This window comes from Pseudophryne corroboree, chromosome 6 (assembly GCF_028390025.1).
Source record: "Pseudophryne corroboree isolate aPseCor3 chromosome 6, aPseCor3.hap2, whole genome shotgun sequence".
NCBI classification, from domain to species: Eukaryota; Metazoa; Chordata; class Amphibia; order Anura; family Myobatrachidae; genus Pseudophryne; species Pseudophryne corroboree.
In genome coordinates this window covers 672465522-672486031 of record NC_086449.1, presented here as the reverse complement: position 1 = coordinate 672486031, position 20510 = coordinate 672465522, and the positions used below count along the sequence as shown (strand labels likewise).

Sequence of the window (20510 nt, the reverse complement as noted above, 5' to 3'; positions counted from 1 at the left end):
TTTGTATTTATACTATCTTTCTTTGCTATACACTTACTTCAACCTTTATTCATTTGTTTATTCAACATCTGTTTAATTATTTTATTAAATTTTGCACAAAATAAAATATACCACATATACATATATACAATTTTTATCTATCAATAGCATTATCCAGTAGCGCCAGAGGTTTTTGCTCCAGACACTGCTAAAATAGAAAACATCTGAAACTATTTTTCCACTCTAACCTAGGCCGCACGGATATTCACCTATACAAACATTATTTATTTAAGGGAGCGCAGACCACACCCCCAGCTGCATAAAGTCAAAATTTCACTAGAACCTGTGCAAAACCACAAAGGACTTTGTACCCGTACGTCGCGCGTGCGCATTGCAGTGCATACGCATGCGCAGAAATGCCGATTTTTAGCCTGATCGCCGCGCTGCGAACAACAGCAGCTAGCGATCAACTCGAAATGACCCCCAAAGTGTGGTGTGAAATGTACCTTCAGATGAATCTAAGCTCATACTGTCTCCATCCTCTTTTTTTTACCCTTGTTTTACTGTACTAACTTTTTTCTATCCATGACTTTGTCTTAATAGCTTTCATTTTACTGGAAATCTACAAATACAACATTGATTGATGATTATAATATGGTTAAAGATAAACATTTTAACTATTATATTCTCTTTGTTCCTATTATAGCCAACTGCTATATGAGTTTTACACCTGTATCCCTCCTGTGAAGCTGCAGCAGCAAAAAGTGCAGTCTATGAATGAGATTGTTCGCAGTAACCTATTCAAAAAACAAGGTAAGTTATATAATATATACTAATAATATATTTTTATTTAGTCTGTTGTGTATTTAATAAAAAGTAACTTAGACACAGCGGACCTGATTCTGATTTGGGAATAAAATAAGAAAGAACAAATAACTGTACACCTGAACCAACCATACTGCAATGCTAGGGGGTGCAAATACATACTTTATTTTGCATGTTGGGTAAATACTGGCTGCTTTTGCATGTAGCCTACATGCTGGAAAGCTTTATGTTTATATAGCAATTTACATTTCAGTTTGAACATACCTCTCTCAACTTTATCTACACATTTTAAATTTGCCCCACTTGCAGTGCAACATGGTTTTACCATGGTGCACAGTTACTTCCTCTTTCCTACTTTATTCAGAACTCATTGGGACATGTACTAAGCAGTGATAAAGTGGAGAAGTGAGCCAGTGGAAAAGTTGCCCATGGTGGCCAATCAGCACTGGTGTAACATTTGTCATTTGCATACTATAAAAGTATACAGAGCAGCTGATTGGTTGCCATGAGCAACTTCTCCACTGGCTCACTTCTCCACTTTTATCACTGCTTAGTACATCTCCCCCTCAGGGCGGTATCCTATTAATCCTGTAAATTACCGCAGCTAAAGGCCTCCCCTGGGGCTATCGGGTAAGCCGGCGCGAGCGGCAGCATACTGGGGATTTTGTTCTACCTGCCTCAGGCAGGCGAAACCAAATCCCCGGAAACAGCTCCGTTTTCAAGCAAAAACTGAGCTGTTTCTCACGAAAACACATAGGTTTCACTGAGTCTGTGTGTTTTCAAGAGAAAAGGTATTTTTTTTACAGGCGATCTAATCAGATAGCATAGATCAGATAGAAACATCGGCAAAAACTGCAAAAAAAAAAGGACATTTTTCACACCCAATGTTTTACTGTGGCTAATAGGATACTGCTCTCAAAATCAGGCACAATGTGGCTGATATAAAGTGAGACCTTTAGTGTAAAATATGTGCTGTAAATTCAGTCTGTGTGTTTCTGATACTTTCACAACAAAGTAACTCGGCGCTATTTGCTGGGTAGATAAGTACACATTAATTGGAATCTAAAAAACACACATTAATCAATAGCAGCTGTAAAAAGGGAGAGTACTCCACCCAACAATTAAAAACTAAAACATATACAGATAACAGCGCTTATTAAAAAATTACGTGTCTTTTTATTAATACACTAAAATTTCACAATAATTAATAGCAAAGTCCCGTCCTAGTATGTCGGCTGATCCTGCCAAATATTGAACACAACTATAGATACATCTCTACATACGTATGGTTAGTAAAGCGATCTTCCACAGTCAGCTGATTAATCAGAATCTTTAGCTTGTATTAGTCAGAGATTTTTATCCATGCGATAGATATTGTCACTGGTGTTAGTTAGTTGCAACAATTATTAGTGATGTTATTTCAATGGTTAGTACAGCATGCTGTTTTATAGCTTGAAAGCAATGGCAGTGATCCACAAATAAATTTAGTAGTAAACCTGTTTCAGATTCTGATCCCATACATTGGTTCCTCCCGGCTCCTGGTGCTTTTTTATCCCATCAATGGTGCCATATCTGGAGTGTCCAATTGTTTGGAGAATGCCTGCAGGTTTTCTTAAAAGTTCCGACCGGTACCGGAGGGGTAATATGAAGTCTCTTACGCGTTTCTCCGCCTTTGTTACGTTCAGCGGCTTCCTCAGAGCAGTATGTTTCTGATACTTACAGCAGCCTGCCACTAGAAAGGTGGAATCAGGGGAGTGAAGAGCCTTGTATAGTTCAGAATAAAGATGTATATAGAATCGGATGCAGAGTGGCATACACACACAAATACACAAGTCATATCATTTGTCTATGCAAATATACTATATACTATATTGTCACTCGGGGCAAAGGCTGATCAAGAACCTGATGGTCACTCTGTCAGAGCTACAGCATTCCTCTATGGAGAGAGAAGAACTTTCCAGAAAGACAACCCTCCTGCAGCAATCCACCAATCAGGCCTGTATGGTAGAGTGGCCAGACGGAAGCCACTCCTTAGTAAAAAGCACATGGCAGTAAGCCTGGAGTTTTCCAAAATGCACCTGAAGGACTCTCAGACCATGAGAAACAAAATTCTCTGGTCTGATGAAACAAAGATTGAACTGTTTGGTGTGAATGCCAGGTGTCATGTTTGGAGGAAACCAGGCACCTCTCATCACGAGGCCAACACCATCTCTACAGTGAAGCATGGTGGTGGCAGCATCATGCTGTGGGGATGTTTTTCAGTGGCAGGAACTGTAAGACTAGTCAGGATAGAGGGAAAGATAAATGCAAACCTGCTTCAGAGCTCTCTTGACCTCAGACTGGGGCGACGGTTCATCTTTCAGTAGGACAATGACCCTAAGCACACAGTCAAGATATCAAAGGAATGGCTTCAGGACAACTCTGTGAATGTCCTTCAGTGGCTGAGCCAGAGCCCAGACTTGAACCCACCTGATGGAGCTTGAGAGGTGCCGCAAAGAGGAATGGGCGAAACTGCCCAAAGATTGGTGTGCCAAGCTTGTGGCATCATATTCAAAAAGACTTGAGGCTGTAATTGCTGCCAATGTGCATCAACAAAGTATTGAGCAAAGGCTGTGAATACTGATGTACATGTGATTTCTCAGTTTTTTTTTTTTTTATGAATTTGCAAATAGCTCAAAAAAACTTTTTCACATTGTCAAATATGAATTTATTGCATTTTGGAATAAGGCTGTTACATAACAAAATGTGGAAAAAGTGAAGCGCTCTGAATACTTTATGGATGCACTGTAACTGCCATATAATACAGAGAGCTCCAGTGGCCGCTATACAATAGAGAGTAGTAGTATTTTTGTGTGCATTACAGTATCATGCTTTCATCAATAAATAACCCCTCCTCAAAAATAATTAACAACTTCAGCATCATTCAACGCCATTTAATATAACTAATATACTAAATTCCTTTACAGTCAAAAATCTCCATATTCCCAATTATTAATTAGCTTCAGCATCAAATAATTCTATTCATATACAAATTCTCCCTAATTAGTTCTCAGTCTCATTGAGAAAAAAAAATCTTAATTATCCCCATTAAAGCATTAACCCCTTACCCCCTTATTAGCAATAATATCTTCAATAAGCTGTATTCATTCCTCCCTCTAACCTAATTTACCTGTTGGTGATCTCATATGATTTTTTATTTCTTGCAACCGCTCTGTTCCACAGCACTCAGTATGCAGGTCCTGACAATGCCATAAGGAGGGGAGGGGCCATCAGAAGGAAGAGAGGGAAGCCATAGCCTATTGCTGAATCTCATATGTACCATGTCGTCTTCTCCTCACTCTGTCCCCGACACTGTCAATAAGTGCTTACTTTATAAGCCAGGGCCATAGCTAGATGTGTTCCACCGCTTCCGGCTGAGGAGCAGTCTATTTTGTCCCCAGGGGCTCCTGTCTCCCTTCTGGAGAGGAACAAAGCTGCTTGGAGAGGTTCTTGGTGAGTCCATAGTACCCACCCATTGTACAGCTCTGTGCTCCCTGTTGCCTGGCCCTTCATTTCTCTTTCTTAGTGATGTGCCCAGTGTTACCCTAGCATGGGGAGTTGTCAACCAACACAAGGCACAGAAGTGCCATACTTAAACTGTGGTGTTAGCAATGACATCTTTAATGGTGCAGGGGGTGTGTTGCACCTGCTGCTCTGAGTCCAGCTACACCCTCACTGTACACCATTTACCCAATGCTTTACTTATCTTCTGTTCCTCCAGTCAACATTCTGAGTAATATTTCAGGCATTATCTTAAAAAATCCAGGGTTGATGTGGATATGATACAATGCATGTGGGCATATACTGTTGTCCAGGCCTTTTGGAAAGATGTCCAGACATACATCACTAGGGATCTTGCAATAACATTCACGGTCCATATGATCTGTACCTTTTGGAATCACTATACCCTGTCTATTCATTGTACTTGATCAAAAGGTGCTGAATTACTTTCAGCCTGTATAGCTGTGCTCAAAGAAACAAATATTCTCTCAGTAGATAAATAAGAAACCCATTTCTGCATTTCTAATGTTACCACGTTTGGCATATTTCTACAAAATGAATTGGATTGAATGCTCCCTTGAAGCTAAATCTAGGGTGGCATTCTTTTTACTATTTGGCTTCCTTATCTTATCACTTTGACGTCACGTCCCAGGGATTATGTACGAAATGCAGTTGGGATGACAACATGGTGCAAATTGGAGGTCGTCTCAAAAGGATCACCTCCGATTTAAGGGCCTAATTCAGAGTTGATAGACATTAGATTCACACTACAGTTTCCAGATCGTAGACTGTTGGTTGGTAAAATTAAAAATGTATTAGGAGATAATTTACGAGGGGTTCTTGAGATTTCGACTGCCTAGGATCCTCAACAGGGTTGAATCCAGCATTGCATATACCGCCTACCTAAACATTGTTGCAGACTGGAACTGCAGACTGGAATGGTATTCCCTGATGGCAGTGGCCTCTTTCTGCCACACTGCAAAAATTGCTCAGTAATGGTTTGAGAAACATGACAAAGTATTGATGTGGCCTCCAAATTCCCCAAATCTCAAACCTATTGTGCATCTGTGGAATGTGCTGAAAAAACAAGTCTGAGCCATAGAAGCCCCACCTCACAATTTACAGAATTTAAAGCATCCACTGCTAACGTCCTGGTGCCAGATAACACTGGACACCTTCAGAGGTCTTGTGATGTCCATGTCTCGACAGGTCAGAGCTGTCTTGGCAGCACGAGGAGGACCTACACAGTATTAGACTGGTAGTTTTAATGTTAAAACGTATCGGTGTATACATTTGTAGTAGTTGCAATGGTTATTATTTCTTGCAGTATGCTATTTTAATTTGTTCTTGAGAGTTTCAATCATTTTAATTAGTTATTATTACAAACATAATTTTAAGTGTCAAACGCCTTTGATGTGTAAGCATCTTTAGTTGCCCCAAACAGATTTTCTGTCATAGTTAGAATGTACAGTTTATGCCTCTATTGATTAGATATTCCTTTGTGCATTATTGAAAACAATTGGGCTAGTAGCAACATTAGAGCCTTAACAAAATAAAGTAGTAAGGTAAAACTGAAAGCATTTTGTTCAGTTTATATTTCAGGGGGACAATTAGTAACTCTTTTATTATGCCTTAACAATATCATATATATCAGAGATACCTCTGAGACCTTGTAATATTTGCTTCTGAATTCGGCCATAGCCTACCATTAGCTTTAAGCGCCAGTATCCCAAAGCTACAGTACTTAACATTGCGCTAAAGATGCAGATTAATTAAAATGAGTAACTAATTGACTGTAATGTAAATGTATTTTAGCATGCTGCATGGAGTTATTATCACTATAAGTTAATTGTATAGCACTGATCTTATTATCTAGGGTCAGAATACAATAAACAATGGGGTATATTTACTAACATTCGTAATTCTCCCGATTTGGTGGGAGAATAATCACGAATGACATCGAAAGTGTAAAACTGCAACTTTTTGAATTTATTACGACTAATTTACTAAGCTGCCGTATTCTGCATTTTCGGGTTTTCCGATGTCGATGTCATTCGTTTTTTTAGGCAGTGTTTTACGTGAGTGACTTGTAAAACACTGCCGACTTTAATACAATGAATCTCGGCCGGATCTGAGAGATCCGTGCTGGGCTTCATTGTGCACTTTGTTTAAAAAAAAAAAAAAGTTTAAATGTTAAAAAAAAATTGCGTGGGGTCCCCCCTCCTAAGGCAAACCAGCCTCGGGCTCTTTGAGCCGATCCTGGTTGCAGAAATATGGGGAAAAAATGGACAGGGGTTCCCCCATATTTAAGCAACCAGCATCGGGCTCTGCGCCTGGTCCTGGTTCCAAAAATACGGGGGACAAAAAGCGTAGGGGTCCCCCGTATTTTTAAAACCAGCACCGGGCTCCACTAGCTGGACAGATAATGCCACAGCCGGGGGTCACTTTTATACCGTGCCCTGCGGCCGTGGCATCAAATATCCAACTAGTCACCCCTGGCCGGGGTACCCTGGGGGAGTGGGGACCCCTTCAATCAAGGGGTCCCCCCCAGCCACCCAAGGGCCAGGGGTGAAGCCCGAGGCTGTCCCCCCCCCATCCAATGGGCTGCGGATGGGGGGCTGATAGCCTTTGTTGATAGTTATGAATATTGTTTTTAGTAGCAGTACTACAAGTCCCAGCAAGCCTCCCCCGCAAGCTGGTACTTGGAGAACCACAAGTACCAGCATGCGGCAGAAAAACGGGCCCGCTGGTACCTGTAGTACTACTACTAAAAAAATACCCAAAAAAAGACAATACACACACACACCTTGAAAGTAAAGTTTTATTACATCCATCCACACAAACATACATACATACTTACCTTATGTTCACACGCAGGTCGGTCCTCTTGTCCAGTAGAATCCATGGGGTACCTGTTGAATAAATTATACTCACCAGATCCAGGGTACCAGGCTCCTCGGATAATCCTTTTGTAATCCACGTACTTGATTAAAAAAATAAAACGGAGACCCGAGCCACGCACTGAAAGGGGACCCATGTTTTCACATGGGTCCCCTTTCCCCGAATGCCAGAAACCCACTCTGACTTCTGTCTAAGTGGGTTTCTTCAGCCAATCAGGGAGCGCCACGTTGTGGCACCCTCCTGATCGGCTGTGTGCTCCTGTACTGACTGACAGGCAACACGCAGCAGTGTTACAATGTAGCGCCTATGCGCTCCATTGTAACCAATGGTGGGAACTTTCTGCTCAGCGGTTGACCGAAAGTGACCTCACCGCTGAGCAGAAAGTTCCCACCATTGGTTACAATGGAGCGCATAGGCGCTACATTGTAACACTGCCGCGTGCTGCCTGTCAGTCAGTACAGGAGCACACAGCCGATCAGGAGGGTGCCACAACGTGGCGCTCCCTGATTGGCTGAAGAAACCCACTTAGACAGAAGTCAGAGTGGGTTTCTGGCATTCGGGGAAAGGGGACCCATGTGAAAACATGGGTCCCCTTTCAGTGCGTGGCTCGGGTCTCCGTTTTATTTTTTTAATCAAGTACGTGGATTACAAAAGGATTATCCGAGGAGCCTGGTACCCTGGATCTGGTGAGTATAATTTATTCAACAGGTACCCCATGGATTCTACTGGACAAGAGGACCGACCTGCGTGTGAACATAAGGTAAGTATGTATGTATGTTTGTGTGGATGGATGTAATAAAACTTTACTTTCAAGGTGTGTGTGTATTGTCTTTTTTTGGGTATTTTTTTAGTAGTAGTACTACAGGTACCAGCGGGCCCGTTTTTCCGCCGCATGCTGGTACTTGTGGTTCTCCAAGTACCAGCATGCGGGGGAGGCTTGCTGGGCCTTGTAGTACTGCTACTAAAAACAATATCTTACACTTTTACAAAAAGGCTATCAGCCCCCCATCCGCAGCCCATTGGATGGGGGGGACAGCCTCGGGCTTCACCCCTGGCCCTTGGGTGGCTGGGGGGGGGGACCCCTTGATTGAAGTGGTCCCCACTCCCCCAGGGTACCCCGGCCAGGGGTGACTAGTTGGATATTTGATGCCATGGCCGCAGGGCACTGTATAAAAGTGACCCCCGGCTGTGGCATTATCTGTCCAGCTAGTGGAGCCCGGTGCTGGTTTTAAAAATACGGGGGACCCCTACGCTTTTTGTCCCCCGTATTTTTGGAACCAGGCGCAGAGCCCGATGCTGGTTGCTTAAATATGGGGGAACCCTTGTCATTTTCTTTCCCATATTTCTGCAACCAGGATCGGCTCAAAGAGCCCGAGGCTGGTTATGCTTAGGAGGGGGGACCCCACGCAATTTTTTTACAAAAAATTAACACTTTCCCACCCCTTCCCACTGATATACATGCACGGATCTCATGGATCCGTGCATGCCTATCCAATCACGGCTCAAAAAAGCAGGTCTGTTTTTTTTTAGCACTTTTTTATGAGTTGTATTTTTTCACGGCAGTGTTTTTTTGTTTTTTTTGCTTTGCACTTCTTAGTAAATGACCGAGATTCATACTTAAACAGCCGCGTTTTGACCGATGGTGTATTCATTCGTATTTTTTTTGTTGGACTTCAAAAAAAATACGAATGCCCTCATCACTGCCGAGATTTGAGTTTAGTAAATGACCGAGATGACACTTTGAAGAAAAAACGGCATCTCGGTCAAAATCGGGACCTTAGTAAATATACCCCAATGTCATAAACAACATGACTCCATGGAACCATCCTGTATTAACGGGTATGGGTCGTTGGGTCGACCCAACTTAGGTCGACACTCTTTAGGTCGACCACTGAAGGTCGACATTGCCCTTAGGTCGACATGGCCGTTAGGTCAACATGTGCTTGGTCGACAGGTCAAAAAGTCAACATGAGGTTTTTTGACTGTTTTTGGTGTCGTTTTCTCCGTAAAGTGACGGGGAACCCAAATTAGTGCACCGTGTCCCCTCGCTCCGCTACTGCTTCGCTCGGCACAGATTACCGTTCCAATCATAGTCCACGTGGATCATTAAGTATGAAAAAATCCAAAAAATAATTTAAAAAAAAAACTCATGTCAACCTTTTGACCTGTCGACCTAGTACATGTTGACCTAACTGCCATGTCAACCTAAGTGGTCGACCTAATGAGTGTCGACCTAAGTTGTATTGACCTAATGACCGTATCCCATATTAACTTATCAGTTCAGGCTGAATGAGTAGTGATTACTGAACATGTTTTTCCCTTTATGGCCACAGTCTACCCATGTTTTACTGCAGATATAGACAACCCTTTTAGGAGTGCCACAAGAGGGCAATCACAGATGTTAGTGGGATCAGCTCCCCTATAACCATGCCAACCATTCCCCCTCCAACCATAAGCACAGTGCTGTTCCTTCCCTCTTGCGCCACCTCCACCCCTCGAAAAAGAGTCTTATTTGCCTAGACTCTCACCAAACTTGAAATCCCAACCAGTGAATACTGGGTCTCTGTTGGGTCAACCATACCATATTCAATCCAGCTCACAGTGGATGAATAACTGTACAAAATTCTGAAGTATATCTTCAGACTATAAATACCAACCAAACCTGAGCAGACTAGCTTTAAAAAAAAGTATCAATCTATTATTTTTGTATTGTTTTATATAGGTTGTAATTAGAGATGAGCGGGTTCGGTTCTCAGAGAACCAAACCTTACTGGAGGTAGAGAACCGAGGCTGGAGCACGATGGTTAAGACGTGGCTGGAGGCAAAGAACTGTGGACTGTGATTTGAAAGACGAGACTGTAGATGATGAACTGTGGAACTGTGGATGATGATTGAAGACGTGGCTGGAGACGAGGACTGTGGTTTGGAAAACGAGGCTGAAGATAATAATCTGCAGGCGGTGGTCGGTGGTACAAAGGCGTGGCTGGATTAAGAAGATCTGTGGAGTGTGGCTTGAAAGATGAGGCAGAAGACCCAGGGCCGACTGTGCCCAAAGAGTCTTACTGGACCGGGTTTTCCAGGGGCGCTTCCACAGGCAGTAGCAGGGTAGGAACGGCAGGGCTGCAGCAGCAACAGAGAACCGACCAAGCAGGATCAGGAGGAACCAGAATACAGCAGGAATCCTGGGAGCACAGGCTAAAGCACCTACAACAGGGTTGTAACTTGAAGCACTGGCATCCCTGTCCTAAACCAGCCCCCTTTTATAGGGAGAGCTTCCCCTGGATTGGCTGGAAGAGACAGGAAACAGGAACTATGCTCAAAACTTGGTCTCCAACATGGCGGCGCCCAGTAATGCAGACCTTTTTGCAAAGCCACATTGCTCACTGCCCCTGGTCTCCTAGCAATGGGTCAGCAAGAGCGACCCTCTGTAGCGACGTCCCGCCACCACAAGCGGACCCCCTCACCGCCGCTACTGCTGCCCACGGATCTGGTGCAGCAGCCCACCTCCGCCGCTGCCCGCATATCGCCAAGGAAGCCAGCCCCGCGGCCCCAGCGTACCGGTAAGACTCCGGACGCTGACACTTGCAGGGTTTGGATTCCATATAAGGAGCTGCGCATCTCCGCCATTTTCACTCCAGCATTGGAGAGTGTAGAGAGAGGACGTGTCTCCGTCCTCAGTGTCCGTGTCTTGTGCTGCATCTGTCCAGTCACAGTGGTTGTGTCCCCTGCTGCCATATGTCCAGTGCTGCTGTATAAGTCCAGTCCAGTGGTGCTGTGTTTTGCTGCATCAATCCAGTGATGGTGTGTTGTGCTGCATCAGTCCAGTCACAGTGGTGGTGTCCTTTGCTGCCATATGTCCGGTGCTGCTGTATAAGTCCAGTCCAGTGGTGCTGTGTTGTGCTGCATCAGTCCAGTGGTGGTGTGTTGTGCTGCATCAGTCCAGTCACAGTGGTGGTGTCCTCTGCTGCCATATGTCCAGTGCTGATGTATAAGTCCAGTCCATTGCAGTGGTGCTGTGTTGTCCTGCATCAGTCCAGTGGTGGTGTCCCTGTGCTGCCGTATATGTCCAGTGATCCTGCCGTATTTGTCCAGCGGTACTGCCGTATAAATCCAGTGATCCTGCCGTATAATTAAACTGATCCTGCCGTATAAATCCAGTGAGCCTGCCGTATATGTCCATTGATGCTGCCGTAAATGTCCAGCGGTACTGCCGTATAAATTTAGTGGTCCTGCCGTATAATTCCAGTGGTACTGGTGTATAAGTCCAGTGATCCTGCCATATAATTACAGTGGTATTGGCGTATACGTCCAGTCCCGTGATCCTGCCGTATAATTCCAGTGGTACTGGCGTATAAGTCCAGTGATTCTGCCGTATAAGTCCAGTGATCCTGACGTATAATTCCAGTGGTACTGGCGTATAAGTACATTGATTTTGCCGTATTATTCCAGTGATCCTGCTGTATAATTACAGTGATCCTGCCGTATAAGTCCAGTGATCCTGCCGTATAATTACAGTGGTACTGGCGTATAAGTCCAGTCCAGTCCAGTGATACTGCCTTTTATGTCCAGTGATACAGCCGTATATGTCCATTGATACTGCCGAATATGTCCAGCGGTACTGCCGTATAAATCCAGTGATCCTGCCGTATAATTCTAGTGGTACGGGCGTATAAGTCCAGTGATCCTGACGTATAATTCCAGTGGTACTGGCGTATAAGTACAGTGATTTTGCCGTATTATTCCAGTGATCCTGCTGTATAAGTCCAGTGACCCTGCCGTATAATTCCAGTGACCCTGCCGTATAATTCCAGTGGTACTGGTGTAAGTCCAGTGATCCTGCCGTATAATTACAGTGGTACTGGCGTATAAGTCCAGTCCAGTCCAGTGATACTGCCTTTTATGTCCAGTAATACTGCCGTATATGTCCATTGATACTGCCGTATATGTCCAGCGGTACTGGCGTATAAATCCAGTGATCCTGCCGTATAATTCCAGTGGTACTGGCGTATAAGTCCAGTGATCCTGACGTATAATTCCAGTGGTACTGGCGTATAAGTACATTGATTTTGCCGTATTATTCCAGTGATCCTGCTGTATAATTACAGTGATCCTGCCTTATAAGTCCAGTGACCCTGCCGTATAATTCCAGTGATCCTGCCGTATAATTCCAGTGGTACTGGCATATAAATCCAGTGATCCTGCCGTATAATTACAGTGGTACTGGCGTATAAGTCCAGTCCAGTCCAGTGATACTGCCTTTTATGTCCAGTGATACTGCCGTATATGTCCATTGATACTGCCGTATATGTCCAGCGGTACTGCCGTATAAATCCAGTGATCATGCCGTATAATTCCAGTGGTACTGGCGTATAAGTCCAGTGATCCTGATGTATAATTACAGTGGTACTGGCGTATAACTCCAGTCCAGTGATCCTGCTGTATAAGTCCATTGATCCTGCCATATATGTCCATTGATACTGCCGAATATGACCAGCGGTACTGCCATATAAATCCAGTGATCCTGCCGTATAAATCCAGTGATCTCAGAGGCGAATGCAGGATCTAGTCAGTGGGGTTTCCGTGTGTATGTGTGAGTATATATATATATATATATATATATATATATCACACACATTCATTCATACAGACACACATATATACATGCAAACATACATACACAAACACACACAGAATCACACATACATACATTCACACAAACTTCACATGCTGTATACACTACATATTTTAATATACAGTACTGTTCTGTCCATCAGTGGCTGGGAGGCGGAAGCAGACTGGTGGCACTGTGTGGACAGAGAGAGCTGCTATGGCTGAGCATGCACAGCCAGCAGCTCCCCCGGGACAATATCTATACAGAGAGCTATATAGCTCTCTGCTGCAGCAGCCACACTGTCGTGGTCTCGTACGCGATCACGGCTTTTACTGAGGCGGAGACACTGCTGTCTCCGTCTCAAAAATCCAAATGTTGGCTCATCAGCGGGGGTTTCCGGGTACTCGGAAAACCCCCTGCATACGTCACTGGATCCTGCCGTATATGTCCATTGATACTGCCATATATGTCCAGCGGTACTGCCGTATATGTCCAGTGATCATGCCGTATAAATCCAGTGATCCTGCCGCATAATTCCAGTGATCCTGCCGTATAATTCCATAAAAATCCATATAATTCTGTATAAGTCCAGTCCAGTGGTGCTGCCATATAGGTTCAGTGGTGCTGTCCTGTGCTGTATATGATTTACTCCAAATAAAGGGGTTATTAATATGTAATCCAAATAATTTTCACAGGGTTTGCCCTGTGTGGTGTAGAGGTACTCTCTCCTGTACCGCATATTGTTATATAACTCCAGAAAAATAACGGAGAACAAAAATTTGGAGGATAAAATAGGGAAAGATCAAGAACCACTTCCTCCTAATGCTGAAGCTGTTACCACAAGTCATGACATAGACGATGAAATCCCATCAACGTCGTCTACCAAGGCTGATGCCCAATGTGATAGTAGAGGGCATGTAAAATCCAAAAAGCCAAAGTTCAGTAAAAAGACCCAAAAAAAGAAATTTAAATGGTCTGAGGAGAAACGTAAACTTGCCAATATGCCATTTACGACACGGAGTGGCAAGGAACGGCTAAGGCCCTGGCCTATGTTCATGACTAGTGGTTCAGCTTCACATGACGATGGAAGCCCTCATCCTCCCGCTAGAAAAATGTTAAGAGTTAAGCTGGAAGAAGCACAGAAAAGAACTGTGCATTCTAAGATGGTATCAGAAATCCCCATTGAGAGTCCAAGTGTGTCGGCGGTTGCGATGCCTGACCTTCCCAACACTGGATGGGAAGAGGTGGCTTCTTCCACCATTTGCATGCCCCCTGTAAGTGCTGGAAGGAGCACCCACAGTCTAGTTTCTGATATTCAAATTGAAGATGTCACTATTGAAGTACACCAGGATGAGGATATGGGTGTTGCTGGCGCTAAGGAGGAAGTTGAAGATGAGGATTCTGATGGTGATGTGGTTTGTTAAAATGAGGCACCGGGGGAGACACCTATTGTCCGTGGGATGAAGAAGCCCATTGTGATGCCTGGGCAAAATACCAAAAAAGCCACCTCTTCGGTGTGGAATTATTTCTCCACAAATCCGGACAACAGATGTCAAGCTGTGTGTTGCCTCTGTCAATCTGTAATAAGTAGGGATAAGGATGTTAATCAACTAGGAACATCCTCCCTTAGAAATCACCTGCTGCGCATTCATCAGAAGTCAGTGTCAAGTTGGGAAACTTTGGGTAAGAGCGTAAGCAGTCCACTAACACCTAAATCCCTTCTTCCTCTTATACCCAAGCTCCTGCAAGCCACACCACCAACTCCCTCAACGTCAACTTCCTCCTCAGTCAGGAACGTCAGTAGTCCTGCAGGCCATGTTACTGGCAAGACTGAGGAGTCCTCTCCTAACCGGGATTCCTCTGGAGGATCCTTGAGTGGTACGCCTGCTGTTGCTGCCGCTGCTGTTGTTGCTGCTGGGAGTCAATCGTCATCCCAGAGTGGAATTCGGAAGACCACTTGTACTACTTCAACTAAGCAATTGACTGTCCAACAGTCCTTTGTGAGGAAGATGAAATATGAAAGCAGTCATCCTTTTGCAAAGCAGATAACTTAGGCCATGACAGCTATGTTGGTGTTAGACGTGCATCCAGTATCCGCCATTAGTTCAGTGGGATTTAGAGAATTGTTTGAGTTACTATGTCCCCGGTATCAAATCCCATCTAGGCTTCACTTCACTAGGCAGGCCGAGAATGTACAGAGACGTTAGAAAAAGTGTCCTCAGTGTCCTAAAAAATGCATTTGTAACCACTGTCCACTTAATCACGGACATGTGGACAAGTGGAACAGGGCAGACTAAGGACTATATGACTGTGACAGCCCACTGGGTAGATGTATGGCCTCCCACAGCAACAACAGCAGCAGCTGCACCAGTAGCAGCATCTCGCTGCTGATGACGTGCGATGTAGAATCTTTGTATAGCAATATACCCCATGATTTGGGGATATTGGCTACTAAACACTATTTAGAACAAGAGGAGTCTATGGATAGCTCACTTCGTAATTTTATTTTAAATGTCATCCAATTCATTTTATCACACAACTACTTCACTTTTGATGATCATTTTTATTTTCAGGTCCTCGGTGTGGCGATGGGTGTCAGGTTCGCCCCGAGGTTTGCCAACTTGTACATGGGCCAGTTGGAGGAATCCCTTATTTTGGGTGGCCCATTCAGGGCAAACCTGGTACTCTATGGTCGCTACATCGATGACCTGTTCTTTATTTGGGATGGGGATGCACCCTCCACTGTATTATTTTTGGAGCTCCTTAATTCTAATAATTTTGGTTTACATTTCACTAGCACGACACATGAATCACGCATTAATTTCTTAGATATTGATATCTCTATTTGTAATCAATAAGTGGTTACCTCTACATATCGTAAAGAAGTTGATACTAATAATTTTTTACATTATAGAAGTTGTCACTTCCGCCCATGGCTATATAATATCCCTAAAAGTCAGTATTATAGAATCCGGCGTAATTGTTCTCATATTGAACAATTTGAGACACAAGCTTCAGATTTAACTCTTTCATTTAAGGATCAAGGGTATCCAGATAAGATTGTTAAGAAAGCATTGGAAGAAGCATGATATAAGGATATAGACTCCCTGTTAGTTCCTAAGGGTAATATGGACTCTCCTCTTACTGAAATTGTGCATCAGCCTAGGTTCATCACCAAATTTAATAGTAGTTCCCGTGAACTTAAAAATATTATTCGTAAAAATGTCCCTATTTTGAAAACGGATAGGATCCTATCCACTGTGTTGGATGAGGAGCCTTGTGTTGTTTTTAAGAAAGCTTCTAATCTACAGACCTTTCTAGCACCTAGTCATTTCTCCTCGTTACAGGAAAATCCAGAGAATATTAATATTAAAAATAAAGGGGAGGGACTGAAGGGTTGTTTTAAATGTAGAAAAAAGGGGTGCATTACATGTGACTTCATTATGGATAAAGCTACTAAGGTGTATTCATCTACCTATGGGACGTTCTTTGATCTACGGAGTATGATTGACTGTCGCACCAGTTATGTTATATATGTCATCAGCTGTACATGTGACACTCAATATGTGGGACGTACCACACGGATGCTACATGTACGTTTTTTAGAACACAAAAATAATATACAGAGGGGTACAAGCCAACATAGTCTTGTGAGGCATGTTAGACAAGAACATGGTGGTGACATCAAATGTATTAGAATACAAGGCATATAGCAAATTAAGCCCACCACCAGAGGAGGAGATATATACAACCAATTATGTAGACGGGAGGCTTTTTGGATATATACCTTGGGTACCTTATTCCCTAGAGGTCTTAATGACTGTATAGAAATGAATAATATCTAGAATATACTAATTTACTTATTTGTTATTCCTCTGCTATACTCTATTAGATGCATCATGGTGAACGAGTCTATGGAATATCTCTTTATTAAGATCTCTGTTTTCTATGTATATTTATACAGTTTAGCCCTAGACGTATTCATTTGTTCGGTTATCAAAACATATGTTAATATTTTAGATAGGTATATTAGTGATGAATGCTGCTTTAATTATGTTATAGTCAATGATCCATATCTAACTAAAATTGCCTTACAACTGTTCCTTGATTTGTAGACCCATGTGACACCTATTTAGGTCGCGTGTGTATATGCATGTATGTTTACATGTGTATATATAAAGGTCTATGTTTATTATTCCGTCTCATTATTCTTTATAGATTCTAATGTGTGCTTAGCACATTATAAATTAATAATGTTATATTATGATTATTATTAATATTCAATATATTTTTTAATCTCAGTTTTATTTTAATAATAAAAAAAATATATATATATTTGGTTGCGGAGTGGGACTCGAACCCGGGTCACTGCTCTTTGCTGTATTGGGCATTAGTGTGATGAGCCACACAATCTGTCATTATTAGTATTCAGTTGGATGGTATATTTCACATCCAGTTTTGTTTTGTTTTATCTGGTCTATTTAAATAATTCCTTTCTCTCCGTGATGCCTTACTTCATTTTATCTTAATTTTTTTAATTCTTTATGACAGCTATTTAGCTATATGCTAAGTGATTATTTAATAGGATAGCCAGAGACCCTAATTTAGCTGTTTTAATGGTAAATATTCTTGATGTGTCTTTGGAGTAATTTAAAAGTGCTGTGCACCTACACACCTGTTATTTTAATTAAAAGTCTGATGTGGAGAATGTTGATTGGTTACCAATCACTTTAAATAGTACAACTTTTGAGCTTGTTACTTACCTTCTGATGAAACCGACTTGCCCTATGTCGGAGAAACGCGTTAAGGTTCAGGGATTTTAACCGCACTTGTTGGAGCCCAGAGTTCTACAGCTTACAGCCGCAGCGCTGATCTTTACATACGGAGTACTCAGCACCTGGCCTTGGTTCAAGGTCCCCCCCTCCTCCTCCCTTATCCATCGGGACTCTCCGCGTCTGACAGCCTCATCTATACAGCCGCAACTGCCCAGGGGTTCTGGAAGCGGCAGGGCAATACATCTGCTCCGGTGAGATACCATCTTTGTCGGATAGCGGTGGGGGGTTTGCAGCCTAACCACAGGCTGTGGGAAGTACCAATCTATTGTGTATGTTTAAACTAAAGAACTTCATCATCTCCGTTTAAGAGGATATAAGTGGATCTGCTACGGTTCTATTGTGGTATTTAAGCATTATCACCTGATTGGTGGGACATTGAACTTTGCTTCACCACTCTTATCCAGGATTTCTTCACTTACCGGATTTATCTGGACTTATAGGTGGTCATTCCGAGTTGTTCGCTCGTAAATTTTCTTCGCATCGCAGCGATTTTCCGCTAATTGCGCATGCGCAATGTTCGCACTGCGACTGCGCCAAGTAAATTTGCTATGCAGTTAGGAATTTTACTCACGGCATTATGAGGTTTTTTCTTCGTTCTGGTGATCGTAATGTGATTGACAGGAAGTGGGTGTTTCTGGGCGGAAACTGGCCGTTTTATGGGTGTGTGTGAAAAAATGCTACCGTTTCTGGGAAAAACGAGGGAGTGGCTGGAGAAACGGAGGAGTGTCTGGGCGAACGCTGGGTGTGTTTGTGACGTCAAACCAGGAACGAAACTGACTGAACTGATCGCAGTGGCAGAGTAAGTCCCGAGCTACTCAGAAACTGCAAAGAAATTTCTATTCACAATTTTGAGAATCTTTCGTTCGCAATTTTGATAAGCAAAGATTCACTCCCAGTAGGCGGCGGCTTAGCGTGTGCAATGCTGCTAAAAGCAGCTTGCGAGCGAACAACTCGGAATGAGGGCCCTAGATATTTCTGACTAGTAGTTCAGAGGTTTCCACTAGTGCGGTTTTTTACGATATATGTTTCTAATATATAGCAATATTGCATTTTAATTGTTCTATATTATATTAAATTGTCATTCGTTTTTCTGCATCCATGCGCTCTCTGAATTGTTTATCTATATAGACAAAATTGTTTTGTGTTTCTTGGTGTTCAGAACACCGTATGAGAGCAGCTGTTATTTAAAATACAGGTGTACTAGATAATTTGAGTTTAATTAATGTTTAGGAGCGCCTGATATGTCCTTTTTGATTGAGGATCTTTTTGGACTTAGAGAATTGTTTGAGTTACTATGTCCCCGGTATCAAATCCCATCTAGGCTCCACTTCACTAGGCAGGCCGAGAATGTACAGAGACGTTAGAAAAAGTGTCCTCAGTGTCCTAAAAAATGCATTTGTACCCACTGTCCACTTAATCACGGACATGTGGACAAGTGGAACAGGGCAGACTAAGGACTATATGACTGTGACAGCCCACTGGGTAGATGTATGGCCTCCCACAGCAACAACAGCAGCTGCACCAGTAGCAGCATCTCGCAAACGCCAACTCGTTCCTAGGCAGGCTATGCTATGTATCACTGCTTTCCATAAGAGGCACACCGCTAACAACCTCTTACAGAAACTGAGTTACATCATCGTACAATAGCTTACCCCAATTAGACTCTCCTGGGTATTTGTGATATCGGACAACGTCACCAATATTGTGCGTGCATTACATCTGGGCAAATTCCAGCACGTCCCATGTTTTGTACATACAATTAATTTGGGGGTGCAGAATTTTTTTTAAAAAGACAGGGGCGTGCAGGAGATGCTGTCGGTGGCCCGTAAAATTGCGGGCCACTTTTGGCATTCAGCCATCGTGTTCTGAAGACTGGAGCGCCATCAAACACTCCTGAACCTGCCCTGCCATCACCTGAAGCAAGAGGTGGTAACGAGGTGGAATTCCACACTCTATATGCTTCAGAGGATGGAGGAGCAGCAAAAGGCTATTCAAGCCTATACATCCACTTACGCTATAGGCAACGGAGGGGGAATGCACCTGACTCAAGTACAGTGGAGAATGATTTCCGTCTTGTGCAAGGTTCTCCAACACTTCGAACTTGCCACACGTGAAGTCAGTTCAGACACTGCCAGCTTGAGTCAGGTCATTCCCCTCATCAACCTTTTGCAGAAGCAGCTGGAGAAATTGAAGGAGGAGCTAAGACTCTGCAAAGTATGTGGGACTTGTGGATGGAGCCCTTCATTCATTTTGCCAGGATTCAAGGGTGGTCAATCTGTTGAAATCAGAGCACTACATTTTGGCCAAAATGCTCAATCCTAGGTTTAAAACCTACATTGTATCTCTCTTTCCAGCAGACACAAGTCTGCAGAGGTTCAAATACCTGCTGGTGAGAAAATTGTCAACTCAAGTGGAACGTGACCCATCAGCAGCTCCTCCTTCAGTTTCTCCCGCAACTGGGGCTGCAAGGAAAAGGATAAGATTTCCTAGCCCACCCGCTGGCGGTGATGCAGGGCAGTCAGGAGCGAGTGCTGACATCTGGTCCGGATTGAAGGACCTGCCAACGATTACTGACATGTCTACTGTCACTGCATATGATTCTGTCACCATTGAAAGAATGGTGGATGATTATATGAGTGACAGCATCCAAGTAGGCATGTCAGACAGTCTGTACGTATACTGGCAGGAAAAAGAGGCAATTTGGATGCCCTTGCACAAACTGGCTTTATTTTGCCTAAGTTGCCCCCCCCCCCCCCCCCACACCTCCAGTGTGTACTCCGAAAGAGTGTTTAGTGCAGCCGGTAACCTTGTCAGCGATC

General features: G+C 43.3%; 1 protein-coding gene across 4 annotated transcripts in view; it reads left to right on the top strand.

Annotated features, from left to right (window-relative positions):
* Nucleotides 1-20510, top strand: part of DOCK2 (dedicator of cytokinesis 2) — a 1781615-nt gene that overhangs the window by 774459 nt on the left and 986646 nt on the right. For all 4 annotated transcript variants that reach the window (XM_063928256.1, XM_063928254.1, XM_063928255.1 and 1 more), the window contains exon 25: nucleotides 686-792. In XM_063928256.1, coding sequence (XP_063784326.1) covers nucleotides 686-792 — 107 coding nt within the window. The remainder of the gene's footprint in view (nucleotides 1-685; nucleotides 793-20510) is intronic.